Source organism: Macaca nemestrina, chromosome 8 (genome assembly GCF_043159975.1).
Source record: "Macaca nemestrina isolate mMacNem1 chromosome 8, mMacNem.hap1, whole genome shotgun sequence".
In the NCBI taxonomy this organism is placed as follows: domain Eukaryota; kingdom Metazoa; phylum Chordata; class Mammalia; order Primates; family Cercopithecidae; genus Macaca; species Macaca nemestrina.
Genome location: NC_092132.1, coordinates 978,731 through 1,004,073, shown reverse-complemented (window position 1 = coordinate 1,004,073; position 25,343 = coordinate 978,731). Strand labels below are relative to the sequence as shown.

At 65.6% G+C, this 25,343-nt stretch overlaps 3 protein-coding genes across 18 annotated transcripts in view; 2 read left to right on the top strand and 1 right to left on the bottom strand.

The window, feature by feature from the left end:
- LOC105488490 (maestro heat like repeat family member 1) overlaps positions 1 to 7,426 on the top strand; it is a 120,275-nt gene extending 112,849 nt beyond the window's left edge. For 7 of the 16 annotated variants that reach the window (XM_011752626.3, XM_071067602.1, XM_011752627.3 and 4 more), the window contains 10 exons: positions 455 to 620; positions 1,133 to 1,329; positions 4,288 to 4,425; positions 4,759 to 4,873; positions 5,403 to 5,549; positions 5,678 to 5,866; positions 6,135 to 6,290; positions 6,365 to 6,499; positions 6,592 to 6,827; positions 7,134 to 7,426. In XM_011752626.3, coding sequence (XP_011750928.2) covers positions 455 to 620; positions 1,133 to 1,329; positions 4,288 to 4,425; positions 4,759 to 4,873; positions 5,403 to 5,549; positions 5,678 to 5,866; positions 6,135 to 6,290; positions 6,365 to 6,499; positions 6,592 to 6,827; positions 7,134 to 7,188 — 1,534 coding nt within the window. In that variant the 3' untranslated portion in view covers positions 7,189 to 7,426. Of the gene's footprint in view, positions 1 to 454; positions 621 to 1,132; positions 1,330 to 1,479; positions 4,429 to 4,742; positions 4,890 to 5,402; positions 5,550 to 5,677; positions 5,867 to 6,134; positions 6,291 to 6,364; positions 6,500 to 6,591; positions 6,828 to 7,133 lie in introns of those variants that run through there. The other 9 variants (XM_011752630.3, XM_011752628.3, XM_011752631.3 and 6 more) reach the window with 6 other exon arrangements.
- Positions 7,427 to 7,598: 172 nt separating this feature from the next.
- LOC105488494 (BOP1 ribosomal biogenesis factor) overlaps positions 7,599 to 25,343 on the bottom strand; it is a 29,996-nt gene continuing 12,251 nt past the window's right edge. The window contains exons 3-16 of the mRNA XM_011752641.2: positions 21,795 to 21,875; positions 10,594 to 10,748; positions 10,392 to 10,509; positions 10,193 to 10,294; positions 9,903 to 10,115; positions 9,662 to 9,823; positions 9,440 to 9,520; positions 9,299 to 9,368; positions 9,084 to 9,216; positions 8,827 to 9,007; positions 8,459 to 8,747; positions 8,081 to 8,165; positions 7,895 to 8,002; positions 7,599 to 7,816 (exon numbers count right to left, since the gene is read on the bottom strand). Of these exons, the coding sequence (XP_011750943.2) occupies positions 7,663 to 7,816; positions 7,895 to 8,002; positions 8,081 to 8,165; positions 8,459 to 8,747; positions 8,827 to 9,007; positions 9,084 to 9,216; positions 9,299 to 9,368; positions 9,440 to 9,520; positions 9,662 to 9,823; positions 9,903 to 10,115; positions 10,193 to 10,294; positions 10,392 to 10,509; positions 10,594 to 10,748; positions 21,795 to 21,875 (1,932 nt within the window). The 3' untranslated portion in view covers positions 7,599 to 7,662. The remainder of the gene's footprint in view (positions 7,817 to 7,894; positions 8,003 to 8,080; positions 8,166 to 8,458; positions 8,748 to 8,826; positions 9,008 to 9,083; positions 9,217 to 9,298; positions 9,369 to 9,439; positions 9,521 to 9,661; positions 9,824 to 9,902; positions 10,116 to 10,192; positions 10,295 to 10,391; positions 10,510 to 10,593; positions 10,749 to 21,794; positions 21,876 to 25,343) is intronic.
- LOC105488493 (scleraxis bHLH transcription factor) lies at positions 12,133 to 14,155 on the top strand. Its single transcript, XM_011752640.3, has 2 exons — positions 12,133 to 12,860; positions 13,779 to 14,155. The coding sequence occupies exons 1-2, from the start codon at positions 12,294 to 12,296 to the stop codon at positions 13,815 to 13,817; spliced, it is 606 nt and encodes a 201-aa protein (XP_011750942.2). The 5' UTR covers positions 12,133 to 12,293; the 3' UTR covers positions 13,818 to 14,155.

Here is a 25,343-nt window from a genome sequence, read left to right as displayed (position 1 = left end):
CCGAGCATAGCTGCCTCACCATGTGTCTGCAGCGGCGTCCGGGTGTTCTTGGCAGGTCTCCTTGGGAGCTGCGCTCTTTGACCTTGTGCCATTCTGAGGCCTGGGCCAGATGCTGCTTCCTCCAGGGAAGATTTGTTCTCCCTCCCAGCAGCTCCCCAGGGACCTCCCACACCACTGCCCTGGGCCCTCTGTGTACAGGCCCAGACTTTTCTCTGTGTCCTTTGTTGCCAGCTGTTTACAGACCCCTGGAGTCAGAGGAAGGGGTGAGCTCAGGTCTGAGGCCAAGAGGCCATTTCCCAGCTGGCTGTAGCTGAGCCTGGTGGCCATGTCTGAGCGTCGTGGAGCCAGGGTCCACGGCACCCAGGCGGCGGTGGGCAGGGATGCCCAGCCCCGGTGCCGGCAGCACTGTGACCAGCCATGACCTCAAGGTGACTCTCTTCCTGCCCTGCTTCAGCCACACCTCCATGCTGTGGCGGGCGCTGGCGGTGGAGCCTCGCCTGGCTGCTCAGGTCCTGGGACTACTGCTGGAGAAGATGAGTAGGGACGTCCCATTCAAGGAGAGCCGGGCCTTCCTGCTGGGCCGCACCCCAGACCGTGTGGCCACGCTGCTGCCTCTCTCGGTGAGTCGGGCTCTCAGAGCCACGCTGACACTCTGTCCCTGCCCCGCTTGCCTGGGTGCCCAGGGGGAGGCCTCTCAATGAGGTGGCCTGGACGCCACCCCACGGGCACCTGGCGGCAGCACCAGGCCGGGAGCTCTGAGCTCAGGCTCGTAAAGGCCTCACAGGTGTGGGCCCCCAGGGGAGACCACTTCATGTTTTATCCTGCGGAAAAAAAATAAACCCAGCTTGGCAATGTTTTAAGCAGTAAAGCAGCTGTGAGAACTCCCTCCTCCTCCCTTCTGAGGAGCTGAGAACAGATGGCCTGAGGTCTGTCCTGTGAAGGCTGGCTGCCCTTCTGTCCCTGTGTCCTGCCTCTACCCTGAGGGCCAAGCCATGCAGTGGTGTACCTCGCCCTTCCTGTGTTGCAGCTCCCTGGGGCTCTGCCCATGGGATGCATGGGAGCACACAGGGTGCGGGCTCAGATCTCGTGTGGCCTGGAGGGAGGCATGGCCCTGTGGTGACATCTCCCCCAGGCTACCTGTGCACTATTCGAGGTCCTGTCCACGCCTGCAGCGGGGCCCGCGGTGCTAGAGCTCTACCCCCAGCTGTTCGTGGCACTTCTGCTGCGTGTCAGCTGCACCGTGGGTGTCCAGCTGCCCCGGAACCTGCAGGCCCAGGAAAGGAGGGGTGCCAGTCCAGCCCTAGCCGCCAGGAACCTGGAACCCTGCAGGTATCTGGGTCCCCACTTCCCACCCCCAGTACTAATTTGCAAGCACAGGCATGTGTGTGCACGCATGTGCATGGTGGGGGCGGGTGGCAGATCTGAACCATGGGGAGCGTGGGAGTGACTCTGCTCCCAGGGAACTGGCGCCTCACCCAGGTGCAGGGCTGAGCCGTCAGTGGTGACATCCATGGCCTCCCTTCTCACACTGGCTGTGAAGGCCTCCCTCCTCGCCTTTGCGGGCAGTCTGCGCAGCGCTGCTCAACACAGGCAGGTGATGGGGGCTTCGCGTGGCAGCTCAGGCAGGATCAGGGTGGTGCCATCTCTTGGGAGTGGGGTTGTGGGGAGTCTTTGGGGTATAGGCTGGGGCCAACCATGGCAGGACCAGCTTTGTCCCTGAAACTGCCCCAGCAGAGGGGCCTCTGGCATGTGCTCACAGCCCCACGCGTGAGAGCTGCCAAGGTGCCCGACATGACAGCATTTCAGGTCCTACGCACCTGCCTGGGGCCATAGCACAGAGGAAGCTGACACCCTGGGCAGGCGTGGCTGTGTGGCCTGACCCCAGGACCACCAGCCCGTGTGAATGCTGGGCCGCCATGCCCTGCCTGCCCAGGAGGGCTCTGGTTCCGTCCCACCCCGGTGCCCAGGTTTGGGTGTGCACCTTGGCCAGGACACACCAGGGGGACAGCCTCACTTCACCCCCCTCCCCCTGCCCCAGCACCACAGGCTGCTCCACCACAGGCCAGCTCGTAAACCCCAGTGGGGCCAGCTGCCAGGGCTGCTCTGCCCCTAGCAAACTGAGTGGAAAATGTCAATGGGATGGGGCAGTCACCAGCCCCTGGGCCTGGCCTGCTGCGAGTCAGTGCCTCTGCAGGCCCCACGCCCACCCCCAGGTACCCCTCCACGGGACGACTGCAGAGCCTGGCCTACAGGCTGTCCTCCAGTGGGTCAGACCCTTGTGGGTGCCACATTCTTAAATGTCCTGGGCACACAAGCAAGGGAGGCACCCTCATCTAAATCACTAACACATTTCTGAGCCAAACACATGCTTCCCGTTAGATTTGTCAAAGTTGGTTGTGAATTGCTGCGCCTGCGCCATTTGCAGCCTGGAGTGCAGCCCCTGGTCCAGATGGCGCCTTGCAAGCCTCAAGGCCTGGAGCAGGGTGTGGAGCTGGAGGCAGAGCTGCACTCAAGCTGGGCCCTGGCTCAGACCATGAGGCCCAGCTGAACTGTGGCCCTGTGGGTCCTCCCTCCGACTGTGGCTGGTCCGGCCTGTACGTGTCAAGGGCATCTCCCAGGAACCGTGGTGACTGGTGTGCTCTCCTCTGCCTGTGGTCAGTGCTGTTCCCAGGGCTGGAAGTCCCCTTGGCACCCAGGCTACCTGGGCTCAAAGATCAGGGCCTAACACTGGAACCATGGGACTCCCGTCTCACCCAGAGCTGCCTTCTAGCATGTCCTACCTTGGGGAGGGAACCCCTGAGAGAGAGAAGCCTGGGGACTCTCATCAGGGGCTGTGTGATGGGCTGGCCCTGCTGTTGGTCAGCACCAGACCACCCAGGCACACCCATGGAGACAGTGGTAGACTGGGAGCAGGCCCCCAGCACCTCCTTCCTGGGCTTCCAAGACCCCCATGGCTCTCAGCTCCTATAGCCCCTGTCCAGCTCTCAGGCTGCCTCAGTCCTGCCGGCATCACCGGCCCTGTGTGCCCAACTGCCCAGAAGCCTCATGGAACCCATCACCAGATCTCTAACAAGCTTGTCCCATGCTCCCGTGCCCACCACACCCTCCTCCTAGATCCCCCCTGCATGAGGGCCTCTCACACCATCCAGGTGAGCAGGGCCTGGCCCCCAGTTTGGAGTGGCCACTTGCTCCCTGCTAGGCCCACCCCGGCACACCAGGGGGCCTTTGGGACACCTGGCAGGAGGTGACCAGGGCAGTGGCACTGTCACCACAACCAGCGGTCACCACATGGCCCATGCTGCTCAGGGGTTGTCTGCTTTTGGGCAGGTGCTCCTGAAGACAAAGCCTTGTGGGGGCAGAGGTCCAAAGGCAGTGAAGGTCTAAGTGTGAGGTGCAGTGGGCACCGGAAAGCACATGGCAGGGGGCTGTGAAGTTGCAAGGGAGGGTCCTGCTGGGTGGGGACGCTGGTGCTGGGCATCCTCTGCCCCAGACCTTGCCTGTTGGGTTGCACACTATGCCCCACCCACTGGCAGCCAGGAGTGGGGCAGCCTCAGCAGGGAAGGGCTCATCTGAGCTGATGGTCGATGCCAGGCTCAAGCTGGACCCGGCATTAGCTTCAACATCAGACTCTCCCTGCCAGTTTCTGGCCTGAGTCCTAGGCCTGCCTCCCACTGCCAGGGAGACCAGAGGGCAAGGTGCTTGCCTGGTGGGGCTCTGGGGAGTCAGGAGAGACGGAGAGTTGGCCAGGTTGACCCCACGGCACCTGCTCTTCAGCACCCCTGCAGCCCCTCCAGCTCTTGGCACCAACCTCCTGCTCACTTGCCAGCCAGCCTCCCTCAGCCAACACTGGGAGTAGATCGGGGTCTGTCCGCCTCCCAGAGGCCTATGGAGTCTCCTGGGGGTACAGGTGTGAGAGCCCAAAGTTCCAGGCAGGAACAGGCCCAGGGATGGGGTGCCTGTGGTGTGGGTGCCCAGCAGCATCTGGGTGTCCAGAAAGGCAGGCAGCTGCAGCCAGAGGGCTTTGCCTGTGCTCAGCTCTCAGGCTGGTGGCCGGGTGGCCACAGGCTGACCTTGCTACTAGCTCACCTCCAAGCCAACATCTGCATCCTTGCGTTGGGTGGGGAAAATGGGGGGCCCTCCAGAGCCTGCTTCCTGGAGGGTGGCTCTAGCAGGGATAGGGCTAGGCACCAGGTGGGCAGCACACGTTGGGTGCAGACATCAGGGGCTCATTGGGAAGGGAGGTGGGCGTGTGTGCCCCACCAGCTGAGCACCCTGGCAATCCTGCAGCTCTGCAGTGGACACCCTGCGGGCCGTGCTGCTCCGCAGTGGCAGCGAGGACGTGGCACAGCGCATGGACCTAGAGGGAGGCTGGGAGCTGCTCAGGACCTCGGCGGGGCATGAGGAGGGGGCCACCAGGTTGGCCAGGTGAGCTGAGCGGGCCCAGCCCACTGTGGCTCCAGCACTAGCTGGGCTCCACAATATCTCTGGGGCCCAGGACGTGACCAGGATCAGGTGGGAGCCCCATGTGTGTCAGGCCAGTGGCAGCCTGAGCTCCTGCCTATTTGGTCTCTGGGCAGGGGTGGGGAGGGACCCGTGCAGAGGCCTGGCAAGGCAAGTTGGGAGGCATCTCTGAGACCGATAACTCCCAGAACCTGGTAGCTGGTGGTGGAGTGGACCAGGGCTGTGCAGGGTGGAAGGTGCCTGGGTAGGGTGCAGCACATCAACAGCCCCTGCACCCTCAGCGGCCCCCTTTCCCAGGGCCATGGCTGAGCACGCAGGGCCCCGGCTCCCCCTGGTGCTGAAGACGCTGGCTTGCACACACAGCAGTGCATATGAGAACCAGCGGGTGACCACCACCGCCTTCCTGGCCGAGGTAGGCCGTTCCAGGGAGGGTTGCTGGGCACCAGGGTGGGGCTTCTGCTCAGGACAGGCCTGGGATGCCCTTTTCTTACCCCTAAAAGGCCCCCTCGACCGCAGCCTGCGAGGAGGGGACGTGGATGCTAGCCACCTCCTCCCCCATGCCAGAACTCAGTCCCGCCCAGGGACACCCCCTGTGTCTGGTGAGAGGACGACCCAGGCTTCCTGCAGCCTGTATCCCCAAGTCCTGCTGGGTCCATCTGTAGCTGGACAGGGCTGGTCCCTGGGGCCCCAGGTGCCCTTGGCAATGTCGTCTTGGCCCTTGTGGCCAAAGATGCCAACATCTTGCCCAAGGCCATGCAAGAGAGCAGGGTGAGCGACAGAGCAGGCCCCAGCCGCACAACAGGGAGGGTTGCCACTGATCTGAGACCCAGGGAGTAGGTCCACCACCTCTGTCTGCCACACTGGCGTGTTCTGGGCCTGGGCTGGTGGGTTGGGCCCTGGGGTCAGCGGGGAGGGGGAAGCCACAGAACCTCTGCCTGCAGCTGCTGAACAGCAACGTGGCCAACGACCTGATGCTCTTGGACTCGCTGCTGGAGAGCCTGGTGGCTCGCCAGAAGGACACATGCGCCAGTGTGCGAAGGCTGGTGCTCCGCGGCCTGGCCAACCTGGCCTCCGGCTGCCCTGACAAGGTGGGGTGGCCACCAGTCCCTCTGGGGCCCAGGCAGCGTGGGTGGGGGGCTGTGCATGGAGGTCACCCTGTCTTGTGGGGTGGCAGACGATAACTCTGGGGCCCAGGCTGAGTGTAGGGTGTCCTCAGGTGCGAGCCCACGGCCCCCAGCTCCTCACAGCCATGATTGGCGGGCTGGACGACGGGGACAGCCCTCACAGCCCGGTGGCCCTGGAGGCCATGCTGGGCCTTGCAAGGCTGGTGCACCTGGTGGAGGCCTGGGACCTGCGCTCCGGGCTGCTGCACGTGGCCATCCGCATCCGGCCTTTCTTCGACAGTGTAGGCGGGGCGGGGAGGGGTAGGGAGGGGAGGGGACCCCGGCCCTTCCTGCCTCTTGCTCTGAGCTTTAGCCCCAGCCCCACCCTTCTCCCTGTCTCTCCCACCGCGGCCCGGTGACCGTGGAGAGCACGGACCTGCAGGGGTGCTGCTTTGCTGGGCCTGGCAGTCCCCACCCATCAAGCCCCCACCCGTCAGGGGGTTTCCTGGCCTGTGTCAGGCAAGGACACCCACAGCCTGTGAGGAGCCATATGCTGCATGTCCTTCCCAGGAGAAGATGGAGTTCCGGACAGCATCCATCCGCCTCTTTGGGCACCTTAACCAAGTCTGCCATGGAGACTGTGAGGACGTCTTCCTGGACCAGGTGGTGGGCGGGCTGGCGCCCCTGCTGCTGCACCTGCAGGACCCTCAGGCCGCCGTGGCCAGCGTGAGTAGCCAGGGGGTGGGTGGAATGGGGTGAGTGGCCTCAACTGGACTCGGCCTCAGTGCCGCATCCCTTAGGCCTGCAGGTTTGCCCTGCGCATGTGTGGCCCCAACCTGGCGTGTGAAGACCTCTCAGCCGCTTTCCAGAAACACCTGCAGGAGGGACGGGCCCTGCACTTCGGGGAGTTCCTCAACACCACCTGCAAGCACCTGGTGAGGGGCGGGGTCAGGTGGGGCGGGGCCAGGTATGGGGCGGGGCCAGGTATGGGGCGGGGCCAGGCGGCGCTGACCAGGCCTCTCCCCAGATGCACCATTTCCCAGACCTCCTGGGCCGCCTGCTGACCACCTGCCTGTTCTACTTCAAGAGCAGCTGGGAGGACGTCCGAGCTGCTGCACCACTGTTCACTGGTGAGCAGCACCCCCTGCCCCGCCCCCAGGCCGCCCAGCAGCCCTGCCTGATGCCCCCACTTCACAGGGTTCCTGGTGCTGCACGCGGAGCCCAGGCAGCAGCCGCAGGTGGACCTGGATCAGCTCATTTCGGGTGAGCACCCCCTCCACGGGGCCCCTCCGCTGGGCCCTGCTGACCCTGTAGGCACCCGCAGGGACTAAGTGATTTTCCTGGATTTCAGGATTTTTTCCCTGTCACTGGTGACCTCATCGTCTCTAGTAATTCACGGAAACTTCTTAACTGTTCCAAAAGAGCTTAAAAAACACTAAAAAAGGAAAAACTATCTTTCCGTTGGCTCCTGAGCCTCCCAGCAGAGGCTGTCAGGAGAGCGTGGCCCACGCACAAGCTTGGGCACGCCGAGGTCACAGCCCCCCAGGCAGCCCCTCCCTCTGCCCCCAGCGCTCCAGATCCTGCTGAAGGACCCGGCCCCCGAGGTGCGGACCAGGGCTGCTGAGGCCCTGGGCCGCCTGGTGAAGCTCGCCTGAGGCTCCAGCCAGCACCCCCAGCAAGGAGTACGCACCCAGACCTGTGCCTGAGCTCCAAGACAGGGCCTCCCGAGGACCCCAGCCTGGGCACACAGCTGGAGGGGCCTGGCCCCAGAACAGGCCCTGCCAGGGACCAAACCGCAGCCCCTCAGTGAGGCCAGACAGGGTGTGGGAGTCTGTGTGCCCAATAAACTCATCTGCCCCCAGCGAGTGACTGACAGGATGCAGTGCCGCGGCCTCTTAGAGGATGGGCCAGAGGGTGCCCTGGGCTGGGTGTGTTATCCCCACTGTTTTTGCAAAATTGAGTGAGGGGAAGGCTCGGCGCTGTGGTGGGGGCGGCTTTGTTGGCAACCCCAATTCAAGAGGGTGGGAGCACCAGGCAGCGCAGGGTAAGGCTCTATTGACTTCAGCACAACCGCCCCGGCCTCACGTAGGCGGGACAGCTAGGTGAAGAGGCGGATGGTCCCGTCTGCCCCCGAGGAGAAGACCCATGGCTGGGTGGGGTGGAAGACGACGTCCAGCACTCCCAGGTCTCGTGTCAGTGCGTGTCCCTTCAGCACCTTGACGGGCACCAGCAGGGGGTTCTGCAGAAGGTCACTGTGGGGACGAGGAGGGCTCAGGACATGGACAGACACTACTGCCCTGGGGAGGGGGCCAGGCAGGGTCAGCACTCACTTGTACACCATACCATGGCAGACAATGACGCTGCCGTCGTCCGAGCCTGATGCGAAGAGTGGGTACCGGGGGTGGAAGGCCACAGCCCGCAGAGCCTTCTTGTGGTGTCTGGGAGAAGGGAACCAGGTTGAAGGCAGGCTCGAGGGAGGGGCTCTGCTGGCCGCCTCCACCCTCAGCTCTCCTCACCTCAGCATCCTGTATGGCTTGGTGGAAAGATCCAGGTCAAACCACACCAGCTTGCTGTCGTAGCTCCCACAGATGACGTTGTCACCTAGGGCCAAAGGCTGTGATGCAGGTGTTCTCACTCTCACCTGCAGGGTGCACCGCTCCCCCACTCCTCACCTGCACCCCTCATCTACAGGGCGCACCGCCCCCCAACCCCTCACCTGCACCCCTCATCTACAGGGTGCACCGCCCCCCCAACCCCTCACCTGCACCCCTCATCTACAGGGCGCACCGCCCCCCAACCCCTCACCTGCCCCCCTCATCTACAGGGCACACCGCCACCCCCCTCCTCACCTGCACCCCTCACCTGCAGGGTGCACAGCCCCCCCCACCCCTCACCTGCAGGGTGCACTGCCAGGCTGGACACCCACTTGCAGTTGGGCATCAGCTTCTTGGTGAGCTCCTGGCGCAGCAGGTGGTAGAGGCGGACGCTGCGCTGGGATGCCACCAACAAGAAGGGCCGGGCAGGGTGGAAGGCCACTCGCTGCACCTGTCCGTGGCTGCGGCGGAACGGGCTCTGGCTGCGACGACGGCTCAGCTGGTGAATCAGCACCTGGGTGTGGCCTTGGGTGGCCAGCACCACGGCCAGGTAGTCCCCACGCCCGTGCCAGGTCACCTGCGTCACTGGCTGCAGAAGGGCAAGGCTGGCTGATTGGCTGAGCCAGGCCCCTCCCACTGCAGCCTCACCCCCAGCGCACCCCACGCACCTTGCTGTGGCAGACCCGCAGCCGCAGGCCCACTTGGCACTCCTCCTCTGAGGCCTCCAGCCAGCGGGCTGGCTGCAAGGGGGGCTCCTCAGGCGGGACAAAGGCGCTCAACAGCTGATCTGTGCTGCCCGCCACCAGCCGGTCCCCCAGAGCTGGGTTCAGCAGCAGCACCGAGTCCTCCCTGTGAGCCAGGCCCAGACAGAGCCCCTAAGCACAGTGCCACCCCTGGCTCCCCAGCCTCCAGGGCCTCCACTTACACGGCCGCAGCCACCAGGCAGACAGCAGGGCTGGGGTTCCAGGCCACACTCTTCACCACACCCCCCACGGGCACAGTCCTCACACAGCGGGCAGTGGCCACCTCCCAGAACCGCAGGGAACCGTCGTCAGAGCCTGGATGCAGAAGAGGCAGCTCTCAGCACCTGGCCATCCCACCTGCCCCTACAGCTCAAGGCTGCCCCCAGCTTGGACCCACCTGAAACCAGCCACTGGCCCCCAGGAGAGACACTGAGGCACCGGACAAGGTCACTGTGGCCCCTGTAGACCTGAGGAGGAGGAGGTGGCGGTGAGGAGCCAGACTCAGAGGGTACAACCCCAGCCCCTAGTCTCCACTTACCAGGGCCTGGCACGTGGGGAAGGGCTGCAGGTCCCTCGGCCGAGGCAGCTTGGGGATGAGGTCCTCAGGGTCTACATTCACCTGGAGCAGGAGAACGCCAGGTCAGCCTTGCCCCCTGTGCCACCTCCCAGTGTGCCGCCCCCACACACCCTCATCTTGGCAGGAGAACGCCAGGTCAGCTTTGCCCCCTGTGCCGTCCCCCGGTGTGCCGCCCCCACACACCCTCATCTTGCGCTGCCGTGGGCACAGGTACAGGTCAAGGCAGCGCTCGAAGCGTTCCTGGATGAAGCGTCCGTAGGCAGGCACAGCCCGCAGGCTCGGGAACTTGCGTGGCAAAAAGCTCAGCTTCCTCTCACCCGGCTCCTGCTGTTCCCACACCAAGCGCTGTGGAGACCGAGACGGGTGGGGAGGGTCACAGGGGAGCATGGGGACAGGGCCCCAACCCCCCAGGATGCAGGCCCACCTCCTCCTCGCTGAGAAGGTATTCAGGGGGTGGGTTGTACGACTCGGCGTGGCCTGGCAGGGCCAGCTTGGGTGCAGGCACGTGCATCTTGTGGCGCCCCAGCACGGCGTTGGGGTCCTCCTGGGCCCACAGGTCATAGAAGCTGGGGGTGGGGTCTCGGGGCCGGCGAGGCTGGATCCAGCCCATCTTGATGGCGTGCACCATGCGAGAGACCTGCACAGACAGCCGGGTCAGGACAAGCAGCGTGGGGCAGGCAGCCCAGGCCAAGCCCCAGGGGCACGGGGCCCCACCTTCTCCTTCTCCACCAGGGAGGGGATGAAGCTGCGCTTGTCGGCCGGGCGGTTGGTCACCGGGTGGATCATGACGTCCCCGCTGAAGAAGTCGACAGCCGGCTGGGGGAAAAGATGTGGGCGTGTGGGCCAGAGTGGCTGAGGCCCTGCTCGTGCCTCCAGGACCCCCCCCCCAACAGGGCCACCTGCTGCCACCTACCTCATAGGGGTTGAAGCCCATGTCCCCAAACTGGCCACTCTGCAGCCGCCGCACCAGGGCCACCTGCTCATCTGTCAGCCTCAGGTCCTGCCCTGTCATCGGGTCCTGCACAGTGCGCCTGGAGACCGCCAGTCAGACCCCGCCAGCCCTGCCCCATCCCTCGGGCCCCCCCTGGCTGCTGGCCCTGCCCGCCGGCCCTCACCAGTAGTCAGGGTCGTCCATCTTGTCCAGGAACTGGTCCAGCTCATCCCGGGTCCGCAGGGGCTTGTAGATGCGCCTGCCATCCAGGTCGTAGCCCACATGGGGGAAGTTGTCGTACCACTCCAAGGGCACGTTGCCCACCGTGTTCCGGATGTCCTGCGGCCGGGGGTCACCATGTCAGCATCTGACCCTACAAGGCCCAGCCCCTCTTCGGGCCGCCCAGGGGAGCAGGTGAGGAGGTTGCAGGGTGAGTGCAGGCCCAGCCTCAAGTGCCCGGAGGTCACTGGCCCTGACCTACGCCCTTTCCCCAGCCCTGGGGTCTGACGTGGCACGGTGGCCACGCTGCCCCCACCCCCGCCCTCGGAGGCGCCGGAGCTGCACCTTCACATTTTCCACTGAAGTGGTGCCAACCCCAGAGCTCCCCCCTCACTGGATTCCTTGGCCAGGGCTCTGGGCAGCCACAGACAGGGATGACCTCATCACCCGCGGGCTCCCTCCCCTGGCAGGGGCCTTAGGCAGAAGTGGGCAGCTGTCAGATGAGGACTCAGGGAAGACCCCAACTGACCCATTCCACAGAGAGGCAGAAGCCAAGACCTCTCTGCGGGGGCCCCCCACCATCTGCCCTCGGCCCCTCCACAGGCAGAACAGCCACGCTCCTGGACACACATTCCTGGTTGCAGCCCCTGCCAGCCGCCACCCTCGCTCCTTCCAGCCTGGGGACCGCTGCCCAGGCGGCTGCTTCCTGCAACAGTAGCCACGGGGAGGGGCCCAGGCAAGACAGAGCACAGCTGGGAGCCTGTGGGGTCCCTGCCGCAGGAGGGACCCCTTGGGCCCTGTCCCCTGCTGAGGGTCCTTCCCTCTTCTCCCCATGGAGAAAAGGGGCCATCCCCAAACTGGATAATGGGGGTATGTGTGTGTTTCCTGAGGGGCCTGGCGGCCCTAGAGAAGAACAGGGGAAGGAGGAGGGGGCAAGAAGGAGACCCACGGGGTGAGAGGTCCACACAGCACAGGAACAGGGGACCTGGCCAGAGTCTAGCAGGAGGCACAGTCTGTGCCAAGCCTGGAGAGGCAGGTGCAAGACAGACAGGCAGAGACTGAGCTCTAGGCCCCTGAATACTCGCCTGTGCCCGCCCCCTGCACACAGCCTGGCACAAGCAGGCGCTGGCGCACATGGGAGGCAGAGACAGACAGGGTGCGGTCAAGCAGCAGGGCCAGGGCGGCTGGGTTAACTCAGTTGTGCCACGGGAGAAAACGGGGTGGTGGGTCCCGCTGACCTTCCTCCCCTCTCCCGGGGAAGGGGGCACTGCAGTCTTGGGGCCCCGAGTAACTACAGCCCAGAAGCAACCTCCCGCTTCCTCCGCATCCCCAGAGACAGAACGATGCCCCAAAGACCCCCCCCCGCCCCCAACCAAGCGTGGCCACAGAAGGCCAGGGGGTGCGGCGGGCGCTGCTCGAGGAGCCTCCAGGCTGGGAGGGGCGGGGCGTGCGCGGGGGAGGGGCCGGGACGCCGCTATAAAGGCGCGGCTCGGGGCCCCGCTCCAGCCCGGGACGCACATGTGCGCGCGGCGCCCGGCAGCTGCCACCGCGGGGCGCAGCCGAGACCCTGCACCTCGCCCCGGCCGGCCCGCGAGGCCCGCGGTGGCCGCAGGAGGCGGCATGAGCAGCGCGCGACAGAGCTGACGCCGCGCCCCCGCCGGCCCCATGTCCTTCGCCACGCTGCGCCCGGCACCGCCGGGCCGCTACCTGTACCCCGAGGTGAGCCCGCTGTCGGAGGACGAGGACCGCGGCAGCGACAGCTCGGGCTCCGACGAGAAACCCTGTCGCGTGCACGCGGCGCGCTGCGGCCTCCAGGGCGCCCGGCGGAGGGCGGGGGGCCGACGGGCCGGGGGCGGGGGGCCGGGGGGCCGGCCAGGCCGTGAGCCCCGGCAGCGGCACACGGCGAACGCGCGCGAGCGGGACCGCACCAACAGCGTGAACACGGCCTTCACGGCGCTTCGCACGCTGATCCCCACCGAGCCCGCCGACCGCAAGCTCTCCAAGATCGAGACGCTACGCCTGGCCTCCAGCTACATCTCGCACCTGGGCAACGTGCTGCTGGCAGGCGAGGCCTGCGGCGACGGACAGCCCTGCCACTCCGGGCCCGCCTTCTTCCACGCGGCGCGCGCCGGCAGCCCCCCGCCACCGCCCCCGCCGCCTCCCGCCCGCGACGGCGAGAACACCCAGCCCAAACAGATCTGCACCTTCTGCCTCAGCAACCAGAGAAAGTTGGTGAGCACGGGCCGTGGGGCGCCGAGGGGGCCTCCAACGCGCCCCTCAGCCCACACCTGCCAGGCAGAGGCGGCGAGGCCACGCGGGCAGGGCTCCCCAACAGGGCACAGGCAGGCACACCTGTAACACAGGTCTGCCGGGGGCTGGGGCCTTCTCTTGGGGCTCCTCTCCAGGGCAGCCCTAGGACACCCGGCTCCCAGTGGGGTGTGGAGTCACCCCCAGGGAGATGCATGAGGGGTAACAGCTAGGGATGCCCAAAGGGGCCCACCCAGGGCGGGGAGGCTGGGGAGCTGGACCAGGCCGCTGCAAGCTTCCCTTTTCAGCAAGCTGAAAGGTGGAGTGAAAAGAGCTGAGTTCAGAAAAGAGGCTGCAAGGCAAGAGAGGAAGGACCCCGGGGTCTCAGCCCCTGCGGCCCACCACTGGCCAAAGCCACCTTGGGCACCTGCTGTCCGTCCCCTACCTAGGCTGCACACCAAGACACCAGGTCCTGTAGGGCTGCCCGAGATGTGGGCCATGGGACACGAAGGCAGAGGCTGGCAGGAGGCGTGGGGGCTGGGGATGAGGGCCCTGCAGGAGACGCTGGCCAGCTGTGATTTACAGCTCCTGCTGTGCTTGGTGGCACCGGAAAAGCAGGGTGAGCAGGGAGAAAATACGGCACGGCTTTTCCCAATCCCCATTTCCTCTCCAGACAGCACGCGCGAGCTCCTGGGGCCTGAACATCTGGGAAATTTAATTTTACAATTTCGGCTGTGCAGCAGTATGCTCCCCTCCCCAAAACGCTTGAGGGAAGCTGGGGAGAGCCGGGAAGGAGGTGCCTTGGTGCTGGCCACCTGAGATGGCACCCAGCAGGGAGGCCGGAGAGGCGCAGATTGGCGCTGGACTCTGCTGGGGCCTGACACTCCTCCCTCCCCTCTGCAGAGCAAGGACCGTGACAGAAAGACAGCGATTCGCAGTTAGGAGGTGTCCGGCAGCAGCCAGGAGGCAGACGCTGCTGGGGGAGGTGAACACCCGGGGTGACCGCAGACAGCCCCCACCTTGGACCTGAGCTGGGCAAGGCCCGCCACAAGCATGCCCCAGGCTAGCCCTAGCTGCAAGCGGGGCCAAGGGACAGATGGACGTACAGACAGGCGCCGGCAGCGGGACTCTGCGCTGGCCCCAGCACCTGCCCGGGCCCACTGGAACTTTCTGCGCTGGCTTTTCTTCCGGCCACTGTGTGTTGGCGTCTTGTGTTTTTGATATGATAATATAAAGTCTGAAAATTTTGTATAATTAAAAACAAAACAGTATCTTCCAAGTATGGAGGCCAACTGTCCTCATGAGAGGTTCAGAATTCACCCCCAGCCTGAGCCTCCATTCCCACCCTTGGTGGTCCCATCCTCCTTGGGCCAAGTACCCCGGCTCCCTGGGAAGCCCCCACTTTACAGGCTCAGGGCCACCCCTCCCTGGGCTGAGGCGGTGAGGACAGGCTTAGCTCACCCACAGAGCCGCCTATTGGGAAGCTGCAGGGTGGGGATGAGAGAGCCACGCAGGGAGAGAGGGTGAGGGAGGAGCTGCATGGCAGAAGATGGGGAGGGTGAGGCACAAGGCAGATACGCCATAAGGCAGGGACAGGGAGGCAGCAGCAGGGCAGGGGTGCCCCACTCTCGGGCCTGCCAGGCACCCAGGGGCCCTGAGGGTGAGGAGGGTGCTGCATCTGGCCTCGGAGCTCCAAGGAGTGGTCACAAGGAGTGAAGCAAGCTGTGCTGCCCGGCAGAGGGGGTGGACTCCCAGCCCCAGCAAGGGCAGTGGGCGCTGTGCCTCCATGAGTCTTGACTGGAGAGAGGGGCGTCTCCTCATGCACCAGGGCCATTTGGCCCCTGGAAGCTCTGCCCACACGGGAAGGAGGACCCCTGGCCATCCTCCTCCCACCACCACGTCCCACCCAGCCCCCTGAAGACCCCACCCACCACAGGAGGTGGGTTGAGCCCCCACAGCTCTGCGCACAGCTGGCCGGCCATTAAAACCCTGCAGGTGACAATTACCGTTCAGTGGTGTGAGCTCAGTGGGCACAGAGAGAAGAAAGGCAGGCGGTGCTGTGTGGACCACGTCCCCCCAACCCTGCCAGGCCACAGCCTAACTTCCGGCTGGGTGGACAATGGCTGACGGTCCCAGGTGCGGGCGTCAGGGCGGCAGCTGGCCACAGTTCCCTCCCTAGCACAGGCACGGACGCACCCCCGCCGGGGCAGACCAGGTGCTGTGGCCCACGTGGGCATCAGTGCAGGGCTGGCCCAGGACTGCCCCTCCTCTGCAAAGACAGGCTCCAGGGAACGGCAGAGCAGGAAGCAGTGGTGTAATTTTGGAGGAAATTCTCAAAGCCAGAGCCATTAAGGGCTAGAGGGGGGCTGCGTCCAATCTGATAGAAATATAACAGGATAAAAAGTCGCAACGGCAGGTTTCGTTCAGAGAGAAACCCAACCCCAAATTTCCTCTCCCTAATCCTGCAGGAGCCCACAGCTGGCCAGAGGGAGGGAGGAGAGGACAAGCTCAGTCACTGCAGAGGCCCCCACCCGCCGGGGAGCCAGGGCCCGGGGGACATGGGGATGCAGCGAGGGGCTGAGGCAGCCCCTTCCCTTCTCGGGAGCTTTCCTCACACCCCCGCCCCGCCACCCTCCCAGGCACCAAGGCGCTGGTGAGTGAGGAGCAGGGTGGACCCAGGAGCATGGCCAAGACCGGCACTCTGCATAGCACCCTAAGGCCCGTGGCGCCCACATCGGCCCTCCCTCCACTGGGCACTGGGTGTACATCTGTAGGGAGGGTCCATGGCCCACCTGCTCCTCACCTCCAGGCCTCCCATTTCCAGACCTGGGCCTGGTGGGGGTTGCAAAACTCTACATCAACCCCCTACCTCAGTGGCCGGTCAGTGTTGGGGACAAATCTGATGGAAGATACTGAAAGTCCCCAGGGCGGGGACACCCGGGGCTGCTGGCCTGAGCAGGCAGGTGCGGGGCCTCGGCGGCCGGCACCAAGGACAGGGCAGAGCCAGCTGGGAGCGGGAATGCAGGAGGCCAGACGTGAGCAGGTGGGAAGGTGTGGGCCTGGGTAGGGAGGTCTGGGCAGGGTCAAGAGGGAGTGCTGGGGAAAAGGACGTCAGAGCCCCCGTGGACTGGGGTCAGAGTTTGGGGTGTCTAATGAGGCCAGAAGGGAACAGGGAACAGCCACCCGGAGGCCTCAGAGCTGAAAGGATCCCCAGGGCCCGGCTGGTTGGGGTGCAGTACTCACAGCCAGGCCCTCCGCTGCAGGCCTGACTCCGACCGCGGCTGCAGCTTGGCCAGCCTCAGGCCTGGGCAGCCAGCCCAGCCGCTCCCTGAGCTGCACCGGTAGCAGCGGCCGAGGGCCCGGCCCGCCAGCCAGCAAGAAGGGAGGGGCGGGGGAGGAACACTCCGTCACCCTCCACTGCTCCAGAAATTCAAACCAGACCGGGGGTGGCGTGGGCTGACCCCCCAGGCCCGCGGTGGCCCACCCGAATCCACTCGCAGCTCACAGCCGCCAGGCAGAGGAGTGGCAGGTGCCCCCTGCCCACCACAGCCCCTGGCTCCCTTCCCAGAGTGCTGGCCTCACCTCCACAGAGACCCGGGGCTCCCTCTGCCTGTGCCCCACAGAGGCAGCTGGGACGGAAGGGGCCCCAGCCTGCACCCTGGGCCAGCAGCCGCCCCTGTGAGCCGAGCTGGGCTGGAAACGTTCTGCTGGGCCTCAGCTGTCAGCTCCTGTCCCCGGCCTGGGGAACGAGCTGCTGGCGGGACACATGATTCATCAGGGCCGCCTGCGCCCACCGCCCGCCCCGCCCTGCGCAGCACCTGTGGGCTGCCAGGAAACACATGTGACCCTCTGGGTCAGGCCCTGAGAGCCCGGCCGGCCGGGGGCACACGCAGACCCAGCATCAGGGCTCTCCCGGGGGCCGCCAGCCCCAAGGACAGGCCCCCAGCCCAGACTGCACCGGACACAGGCCGCAACCGGCTGATGTGTCGGCTGGGATTTTTCCGCTCTCGATGAGCCCCCTCCCTCCCCCTCCCCAAAGTGGCTGCAGCTGTCAGGACCACAGATTGGAACTGCAGGTATGGGCTGGCCCGCTGCCCGCCTCCTCCCGTGTCTGTCTGCGAGAGAGGAAGCCGGCCCACCTCTGGAATCCTTCACTCTCTCCTCGTTCCGCCTCTCCCACCTGTCCCCCGGGAGCGTGGGGTCAGCCGCCCTCGCTCCGTCTCTCTCTTCCCCAGCCCCTCTCCGATTACAATGGGAGCAGTGTTCAGCGCTCGCGCCGCTCCCTGCACAAAACGCCCGCCTGTCTGAGCGCCACACGGCCTTCCTGTGCGACATGAGGCCGTCACCGCCTCCTCCTCCTCCTCTTCCTCAGGGTTTTATCTGTCAAACTGCTCAGGGCAAGGCCAGGGCAGGAGGCTCACCTGCTGCATCTCACCCTACTGAAGGTTCCAGCAGGGGTGCTGGGCCCTGGCGCCGGGGCCAGAGGGGAGAAAGCCAGGCCCTGCTTGGTCTCCTCCTCAAAGTCCAAACCAGCTGAGCAGACCCCAGCCCAAGGTGGGGTCCCAGGCAGGAGAAGCCGCCAGCCCAGAGGCCCTCACCTCTGGCCCTGCTCCCGCCAACCACACATCTGCCCTTCCAGAGGCTGGGCACACAGCTCGGCCTCCTCCCGGCACCTCCACCACTGGAGAGAAGCCACTGCTGACCCAGGCGTCCTGGCACCTCCACAGCTGGGAGGGCAGCAAGTCACCCCCTGGGGGTCTGCAGGCTAGAGAGAGGCCACTACTGACCCAGGGGTTCCTCCAGACCTGGCCTGCCTCAGTCTCTGCTGGGAATGGCCCAGGGACAATGGCTGTTCTCAGGCAGAGCACCCCAATGCCTGGTGTCTCATAAGCAGGGGCTCCAGAAACTCCTGCAGGATGCTGGGGGTGGGGCACAGGCTTGGGGCATGACACCCCCAACAACCCCCGACACCTCCCAGTGCTCACCACTCCTCGGCCTGCTCCGAGTCCCACAACTCAGAGCTGCAGCTTCCAGGTGAGGTGGGAACAGGGCTCCAGAGGTCCACACCCGCTCAGCCCCCAACTCTGGACACCTCCAAAATCTCATTCTGGAGACTTTTCCCCCAGTCCTGATCCATGCACACACACGCACCTGGGACTCCCATCCCCTGCAGAACAGCCCCAGCCTTGGGACACACACCCAGACCCAGCTCTCCACAGCCAACCTCCCCAGAAGGCCCAGAGCCTGCAGCCGTCACCACCTGCCCGACAGGCCTTGCCCTCCAATGCCTTCCCCAGCTCCGCTCCACAGGCTGCTCTGCAAGCCCCAGGACAAAGCCTCTGCCAGAACCCGGTAGAGAACCCCACCTGCCCACCCAGGTTCTAGCTGCCAAGGACGCTGGCCCCGAGTGGGCACAGCAGGCCAGGGCCTCCACCACCCTTGCAGCCCACAAGCAGGAGGACGCGGCTTCGAAAAGCCACACCCACCTGCCAGCCACTGCCCGGGCTGCTTCATCAGAGAGCCCCAGGTGCCCCATGAGGGCCCTGGCTTCCCTGCCCCTCCTCACTGACCCCAGCGTCTCTCCTCTCCCAAACAGGACAACCGAGTGCAGCAGGCCAGGCCTAGGAGGGCCTTCAAGCTGGCCAAGGGGCACGCAGCAGTCAGGCTACACACACCCACCCACAGCCTGGGTAGCAGGGCGCGCCCGTTTCCCTCCTCAGTGGAAAGGGACCAGACCCAAGGGCCAGCCTCAGCACAGTCAGCAGCCCCCTGGGAGGCAGGCATGCAGGCGGCCGCGGGGTGGACGGACGCCAGGGAGATTGGGGCGGTCTGCAGGCCTGGGCGCCCTCCACAAGCAGCGTGGGGAGGGCCGTTCACTCGCCGGGAAACCTGAGCCGAGGCCGCACTGCCAGCAGCGACGCAAGCCTGAGTACGCGGGGCCAGGACGCGGGGGCGGGGGCGGCCCGGAGGAGCGGGAGGCCGCCAGCGCTGGAGGCAGCTGCCGGTTCAGTAGCTAGGAGAAGCCATTAACGGCGCTTGGCGCGAGAGCAGAGGGGACCACGGGCTCTGGACGCAGACAGGCCCGGCTGCATCCCTGGGGGAACCGAACTCACAGCCCAGGCAGGGTCGGGGGCACCGGGGAGCCGGCAAGGCTGCACCCCAGCCCCAGACTCCAGACCCCAGTGGAGGCCTTGCGGGGGACGGCCCCAGGCCAGCACCACAGGCACGGGAAAGGGACAGCAGAGGGCGGGCTCCTCCGGCCAGAGTTGACGGCCACCCTGACCCCTCAGCCTGACACACTTTCCTGACAAACATGGCCACAGGCAGGGGAAGGGTGGGTGGCTGCATCCTCTGCCTGAGCAGCTGCCCGGCCTCAGTTTCTCCCAACGGCTCAAATCAAAGTGGAGGGGTTGCTTCTGTAAAGGCCAAGCAACCCCTCGCCCCGCCCCTCCACCCCGGCCCACCTCCCCGGGGGTCCCAGCGGCTGGATGAGATCACGTCTGTGAAGCTCCAGGCGCGGTGGGAGAGGGGTGAGGTGGCCATGCGGGGGCGGGGCAGCCGCGGCTCAGCCGGCTCCTGGGGGCCCCCCACTGCCGGGCGGCAGGACCCCAGCCAGGCCCAGCGCCTCCTCCAGGATTCCGCCCGCCTCCCTCTGCCTGCGCACCTGGGGGAGGGGAATAAGGAGACCAAGAGCTGGGGCACAGAGAGGCTGCTCTGGTCTTCAAAAGTCAGCACCCAGCAGGGGGTCCCTGAAGCGGTGCGAGGCCCTGGTGTCACCCAGACCCAGGAAGGGCAGGGAAGTGGCCTGAGGAGAAGGGGAGGCAGGCGGGTAGGGGAGGCAGGTGGGTAGGGGTGGCAGGGAGGCACCTCCCGCCAGCAGGAGCTTGGCCCGACCTTCTCAGCCACTGCCACTCTCGCGCTCCAGCTGAGATCGCGGCTCGCAGGAGCACACGCCGCTGCGGCACCCTCCCTGCCCTGCTGCCAGGGGCCCTCCCCAAAGTCCTGAAGGGCCCTGGCAGGGAGGTCGGCCTTCTCCCAGCCAGCTCTGCCCAGTGCCGAGGAGGACCATGGTCCTGGTACCACGGCCACCTCCAAGGACACGGGGCTGCCGGACGGGCCCTGCTCTCCTCACCCCACTGTCTTATCGCAGAGCTGCAGGCTGTCTCCCACCTCCCAAGCCTCTTTCCTGCCCACCTGTGGCCCCAAATCACTCCCCTAGGGCCACCCCACTTTGCTCCAAAGGGAAGGAGGCCCAGGCAGATGCGGACTTCTCTGGACGGGAGGCATCTGTCCTGGCCTGGCCTGGCTCCTGAAAGCTGAGCTCTGCCGCCCCCTCGAGCCGCTGGCCGGCTGTGCTGGCAGGAGCACCGGGCGGCACCCCGGCTCCCTCGCCGTCACTCAGACCAACATGTGGGATAGTCATCACTGGAGGAAGCAGCCCCCACACCCCTGGCCGGCTTCCTCCCGGCACAGCAGGGGCCTGCCCACCCGGCAGGCGGCGGTGGCACGGGACAGGCCTGGCAGAGCACCCCCGGGGCAGCAGGGTCCCACAGGCCCTGCCGAGGCCCTTCCCCCGGCCTCTGCACTCCGTTTACAATCATCATCGATTTCTCAAAATACCAAATATAAAAAAGTAGCCGACAGGATGTGGCTGCCGACAGCCAGAGCCCCTGGGAGGGGGAGGGGAGACAGGCAGGGAGCGCGCAGCGTGGCCCCCCCTCTCTGAGTGAGCCCGCTGCTCCGGCCAGGAAACCAATTTATTTTGTTTTGTCTCTGTTCTCTGAACGCGCAGCAGAGACCGGATCGGGCGGGCGGCCAAGGCTCCTGCAGCCACAGCCAAGAGAGCGAAGGATGGGGGAGGAACCTGGGGGGAGGGGGGCGCGTGTCTCCCCCAGGCCCCAAGGGGACAGCCCCTGACAGGGAGGGAGGAAGAGCTCCATCGGGAAGGCCCTACACCAAAGCCTCCTCCTTCCCCCGCAGCCCCCAGGGCCCAAAGGGGCCTCCGCCTCACACCCAGGTGCTCCACGGGGACCACAGTCCTACCCTGGGGCCAGGCCACACTGAGGAGGGTACAGGCAGGCACTGCCTCCGGCCTCAGAGCTTCTCAGAGCTTCCAGACCCTCCCAAATGAGGGCAGCCCCCCACAGCCAAATCTGATCCTGGACACAGCCCATCCCAGCCTCTCCACGCCGGCAGAGCCCAGCCCAGTGCCAGCCTCTCCATGCCAGCAGAGCCCAGGCTGGCAGCATGCGTCCCCCTTCGCCTGCAAGCTCCTTACGAGCAACAGCCGACCTCCAACCCCTCCTGAGATGTGCTCCTGGGACTCACTCAGAGGTCCAGAGGCAATGACCCCAGCCCACATCAGCCACCACCAGGGGCGGGGGAGACTCCAGGGGAAGGGAAGGGCCACCGCTGCCAGAACATCAGGACATCAGGGGGCAGCCATGGCCCTGTCCTGCCCGCCTGGCCCACAGCCAACCTGTGGCTCCCCACACAGCACACACGACAGGAGCACCACCCGTGCCCATGACCCCCACCCAGACCATGTACACTGCCTCCAGGGAGCCCCCAGCCACCCTGCGGAAGACACAGGAGCCCCGGGGCCTGTCCACAGGCCAGGGCCGACACAGGGGCACGGAGCCACACCCAGGTCCTTCCCCTTCACAGGCAACGATGACACACATACATTGCAGTCTTGTGTCCCAGACCCTGAAATCGCTCTTGCAGACGGGGAACAGGGCCCCAAGCCAGGACGCCCACGCGGGCCTCGGGAGCCTTGCTGCGGCCCCAACAGTGTGGCCCACCTGCGGGCAGGTCCCAGCACCCCCCAGGGCAACCCCGGCCCCAACGCCCAGCACCTGCTAGGCTGTGATGGACGATGCCCCACCCTGCCCAGTGGGAAAGCAGCCCCAGCCCCACCTCCTCATCAGAGCTGTCCTCCGCGTACTCATCCCCAATCCGGGCGCTCGCCACCTCTGTCCTCGGGCCAGGGCTGCCGTCCTGCAGAGAGAGGGGGAAAACGGTTACTTCAGGGGATACAGGGTGCCCTTTGACCTTGCGGGGATCCCAGACCCCGGAAGCCCACCCCCACCCCAAATCTCCGAGCGGCTCCAGCCCGGCCCAGGCCTCAGCGCAAGGCCAAGAACACCCAGCTCTAAGGGGGCCTCTGGGGCTGTGGCTGGCACCCGGCACCACGGCCCTGTCCTCTACAACGGCTGGACTGCAGCCTCCCCAGCCCTCTGTCCCTAGGCTGACCGGGTCAGGCTAGACACGGAGGCCACTGGGGCAGTCAGCAGCAAAGCCTCCAGCTGAGGACTAAGACCCCCACCCACCACCAACCACCCCGTACCCCTATTCATGTCAAAGCCACAGGACTCCTCCCTGAGGCCCCACATGGGGCTCCTGCCCAGCCCCGCCTGGGACGGGGGCAACATGGTTGGGGGGAAGGAGCAGACACAGCCGTCACAGCAGCGTCACCGGGGCAGTGCCCTTGAAGGGGCGGGGGACATACATTGCCCACCCATCTCGGGGGCCATGTCCAGCCCAGTCCAGCCGGCAAAGGGCCCAGACAGGGCCCCAAACACTCAGAAGGCCTGCAGCCCCCACAGGCTCCCTGGCGCCCAGCATCCTCCCACCCACCACGTCCACAGCCTAGGCCGACCCCATCCCACCGGGTCAGAGTGGGCGCCACTGAGAATTCACGTCCCAAGCTGGAAAACAGATTCTGCCCTCAACTGTGGAGGTGAGGATGGCTCCAACCGGATCGGGTTTACTGGCGGAACCAAGGTTGATGGGGAAAACAGGCCACCTCTCACCCGTGGGGGCAGTAAAGTGCTCGGGCGCAGGAACCCCAGAGCCAGGGCGGGCACGCCCCCACCCCCACCGCGAGCCCCTCTTCCCTCCGGCCCGGGCCCCTCCCCTGCCTGTTTTTTCCTTCAATATAGAGAGGTGGGAGACTAAGTTTTTTCCCAGGCCAGGAACAAGGAAGGATTCAGATTCCACGTCTCCCCTGCCGCTGACAGTGGCCTGGGGCACCCAGTGACACTGAGCTCTTGCCCCTGCCACGGCAGACACGAGACCCCGGCCCCAAGCCCCAGACCTGCACAAGGGCAGTTCCACACCAGGCGGCAGTCAGCTGCCCCCACCTGGCCTCTGCTGCACGGGTATCGGGCTGGGCTTCCGACCGCTCGCCGTGGCCAGGGCTGAAGCACCACACCCCGGAGTCCCAGCTCGGTGCTCATGGGCCACAGTCCCAGGGTGCTGGCAGGTGGACAAAAGACTTGTCACCCAGCACTCTGTGCCCCGTAGCCCCTGTGCTGGATGTGGACAGGCCACGGCACAGGCAGGCTCTGGGCAGGGGGCAGAGGCGCCCTTGGGAAGTGCTGGGTTCCCAGGGGCACGGCATCCCCGTGGGACAGCTGTGGGGCACACTCAGTCCACCAGGGGGCGACAGCGCTCAGCCAGGCCCAGCGCCCGAAGGGCAGGGGCGGTGCGGTGCGGGCAGGGGCCGTGCGGTGCGGGCAGGGGCGACATGGGCAGGGGCAGCCTCTGCTGGGAACTGCCTGACCTAGAAGGCCCCTTCAGATTTTGGAGGCAAATGCTGTGGGGCATTGAACATATTTTTTTAAACGTAAAAATTCGAGGAAAAGGCCACTAAAACCCTAACGACACAGACAACAGAACACGAGCCCATGCCATGCTCCGGACTTCCGGGGACATGACCTCCTCCCGCCAGGCCCATGCTTGGAGTCAGCCCAGGTCCTCCAGGGCCTCCAGCACCACCCACAGTGGTGTGCCGCCTGACTGAGGACCTCCGCTGCTGGGGGACACAAGGGATGCGGGGTCCACGTGCAGGGGTTCCCGAGGAGGGGTTGGGCCTGATGGAGCCCGAGAGTCGTGTGAGGGTGAAGCAAAGCTGAGAGAGAGGGCAGGCGAGTGCCACTGGGCAGAGGCAGGTGGGTCAGAAGGACTGACCGGTGGGCAGGGAGCTGCTGACAGGGAGCGCAGGACGGTGCCAGGGCCGCTGGGGCCCAGGAAAGGCTGCTGCAGTCCCTGAACCCTGTATGGCCTCTGCCCAGCCCAAGGGCTAGAATGTCACCAAGAGGACCAAAGGGAGAAACCCACAGCGGGCTCAGCCAGCCAGAAACGGTGTCCAAGCGCAGGAGTCCCCTGCTGTGACTGCACCAGAGCCTCCCCTGCCCAGCATCAGGCCAGTCAGGCCATGCCCCACTGTCACTAACCAGGCATGTGACACGGGCTCTGCCTTCACTTCCTGGGAGAGGACGGCGACGGAGCTGCGGTGTCCTGGGTCGGTGGGAAGACAACTCTGCTCCCAGGGCCGCCCACAAGAGGGTTCTGCTGGGGACGTGGGCGGCAGGAGGGAAGCAGTCCCAACGTGCCAGGAGACCAGAGCCACAACATCGCTGTCGGGGTGCCAAGGAGACCAAGAGAACCCCGCGCTGCACCACAGACCCCACACCCGGCACCTCAGCACTGCCAAGGATCTCCAGGGCCCTGCCCACGCTAGCCGCAGGGTGCCCAGCACAGAGACGCCTGGTATCCAAGAGCTCTGTGCTGATGGCTCATCTGACAGCAACGATTCATCAACAGGTACCTAGGAAACCCACATTTTGTTTTAAAGAAAGTACACCACCAGGAACTGAAAAGCCCAGAGAAAATACACGCCGAAAAACATCCCTTTTTATCTCAGAGAAAAGGAAGGTAACCAAGGGTAAGAGCCCAAGAGTGGCAGGGTTGTTCCCAGGCATGGAGACCAACCCTGCATGAGGCACTGGCCATGTGTGCTGCCACCAGCGGCCCCAAGACCACCATGGGCCACAACGACCACGGGCCCCAAGACCACCACGGGCCCCAAGACCACCACGGGCCACGACCACCACAGGCCCCAAGACCACCACGGGCCCCAAGACCACCATAGGCCATGACCACCACGGGCCTCAAGACCACCACGGGCCTCAAGACCACCACAGGCCCCAAGACCACTGGGGGCCAAGACCACCAGAGGTCACAACTGCCACAGGCCCCTTAGACCACCAGGGGCCCTGACCATCACAGGCCACGACCACCATGGGCCAAGACCACCATGGGCCAAGACCACCAAGGCCAAGACCACCAGCCATGTGCCCAGCCACCTTAGGACCACCACAGACCAGAGACCACTCCACTGTGACTTGGTGCCCCACTGCAGACAGCTGTGCAGAGGAGGGCCCAAGGACCCCTATCTGCCAGGCCTGGTTTAGATGGGACCCTGGCTGTGGAATGAGGTTCTGAGGAGCCTTGGGGGAACAGTATTTGGCAAGCATAAGGGTGACTGTGACCATTTTGAAACATAGCCACAAACCTTTGATTTTCATCACATCAAGAGACAGAGTCTATGTCCCCCCTCCCCGCAAATCTGGGTGGGCTTGTGGCTGCTTTACCCACCCAAGGGAAGCAGCCCACACTGAC

Bases quoted from the DNA above. Each gene is read 5' to 3' on its own strand.
- LOC105488493 (XM_011752640.3), top strand. From the start codon at position 12,294: ATGTCCTTCGCCACGCTGCGCCCGGCACCGCCGGGCCGCTACCTGTAC. The intron at 12,861-13,778 runs GTGAGCACGGGC...TCCCCTCTGCAG, and splicing joins TCAGCAACCAGAGAAAGTTG to AGCAAGGACCGTGACAGAAA.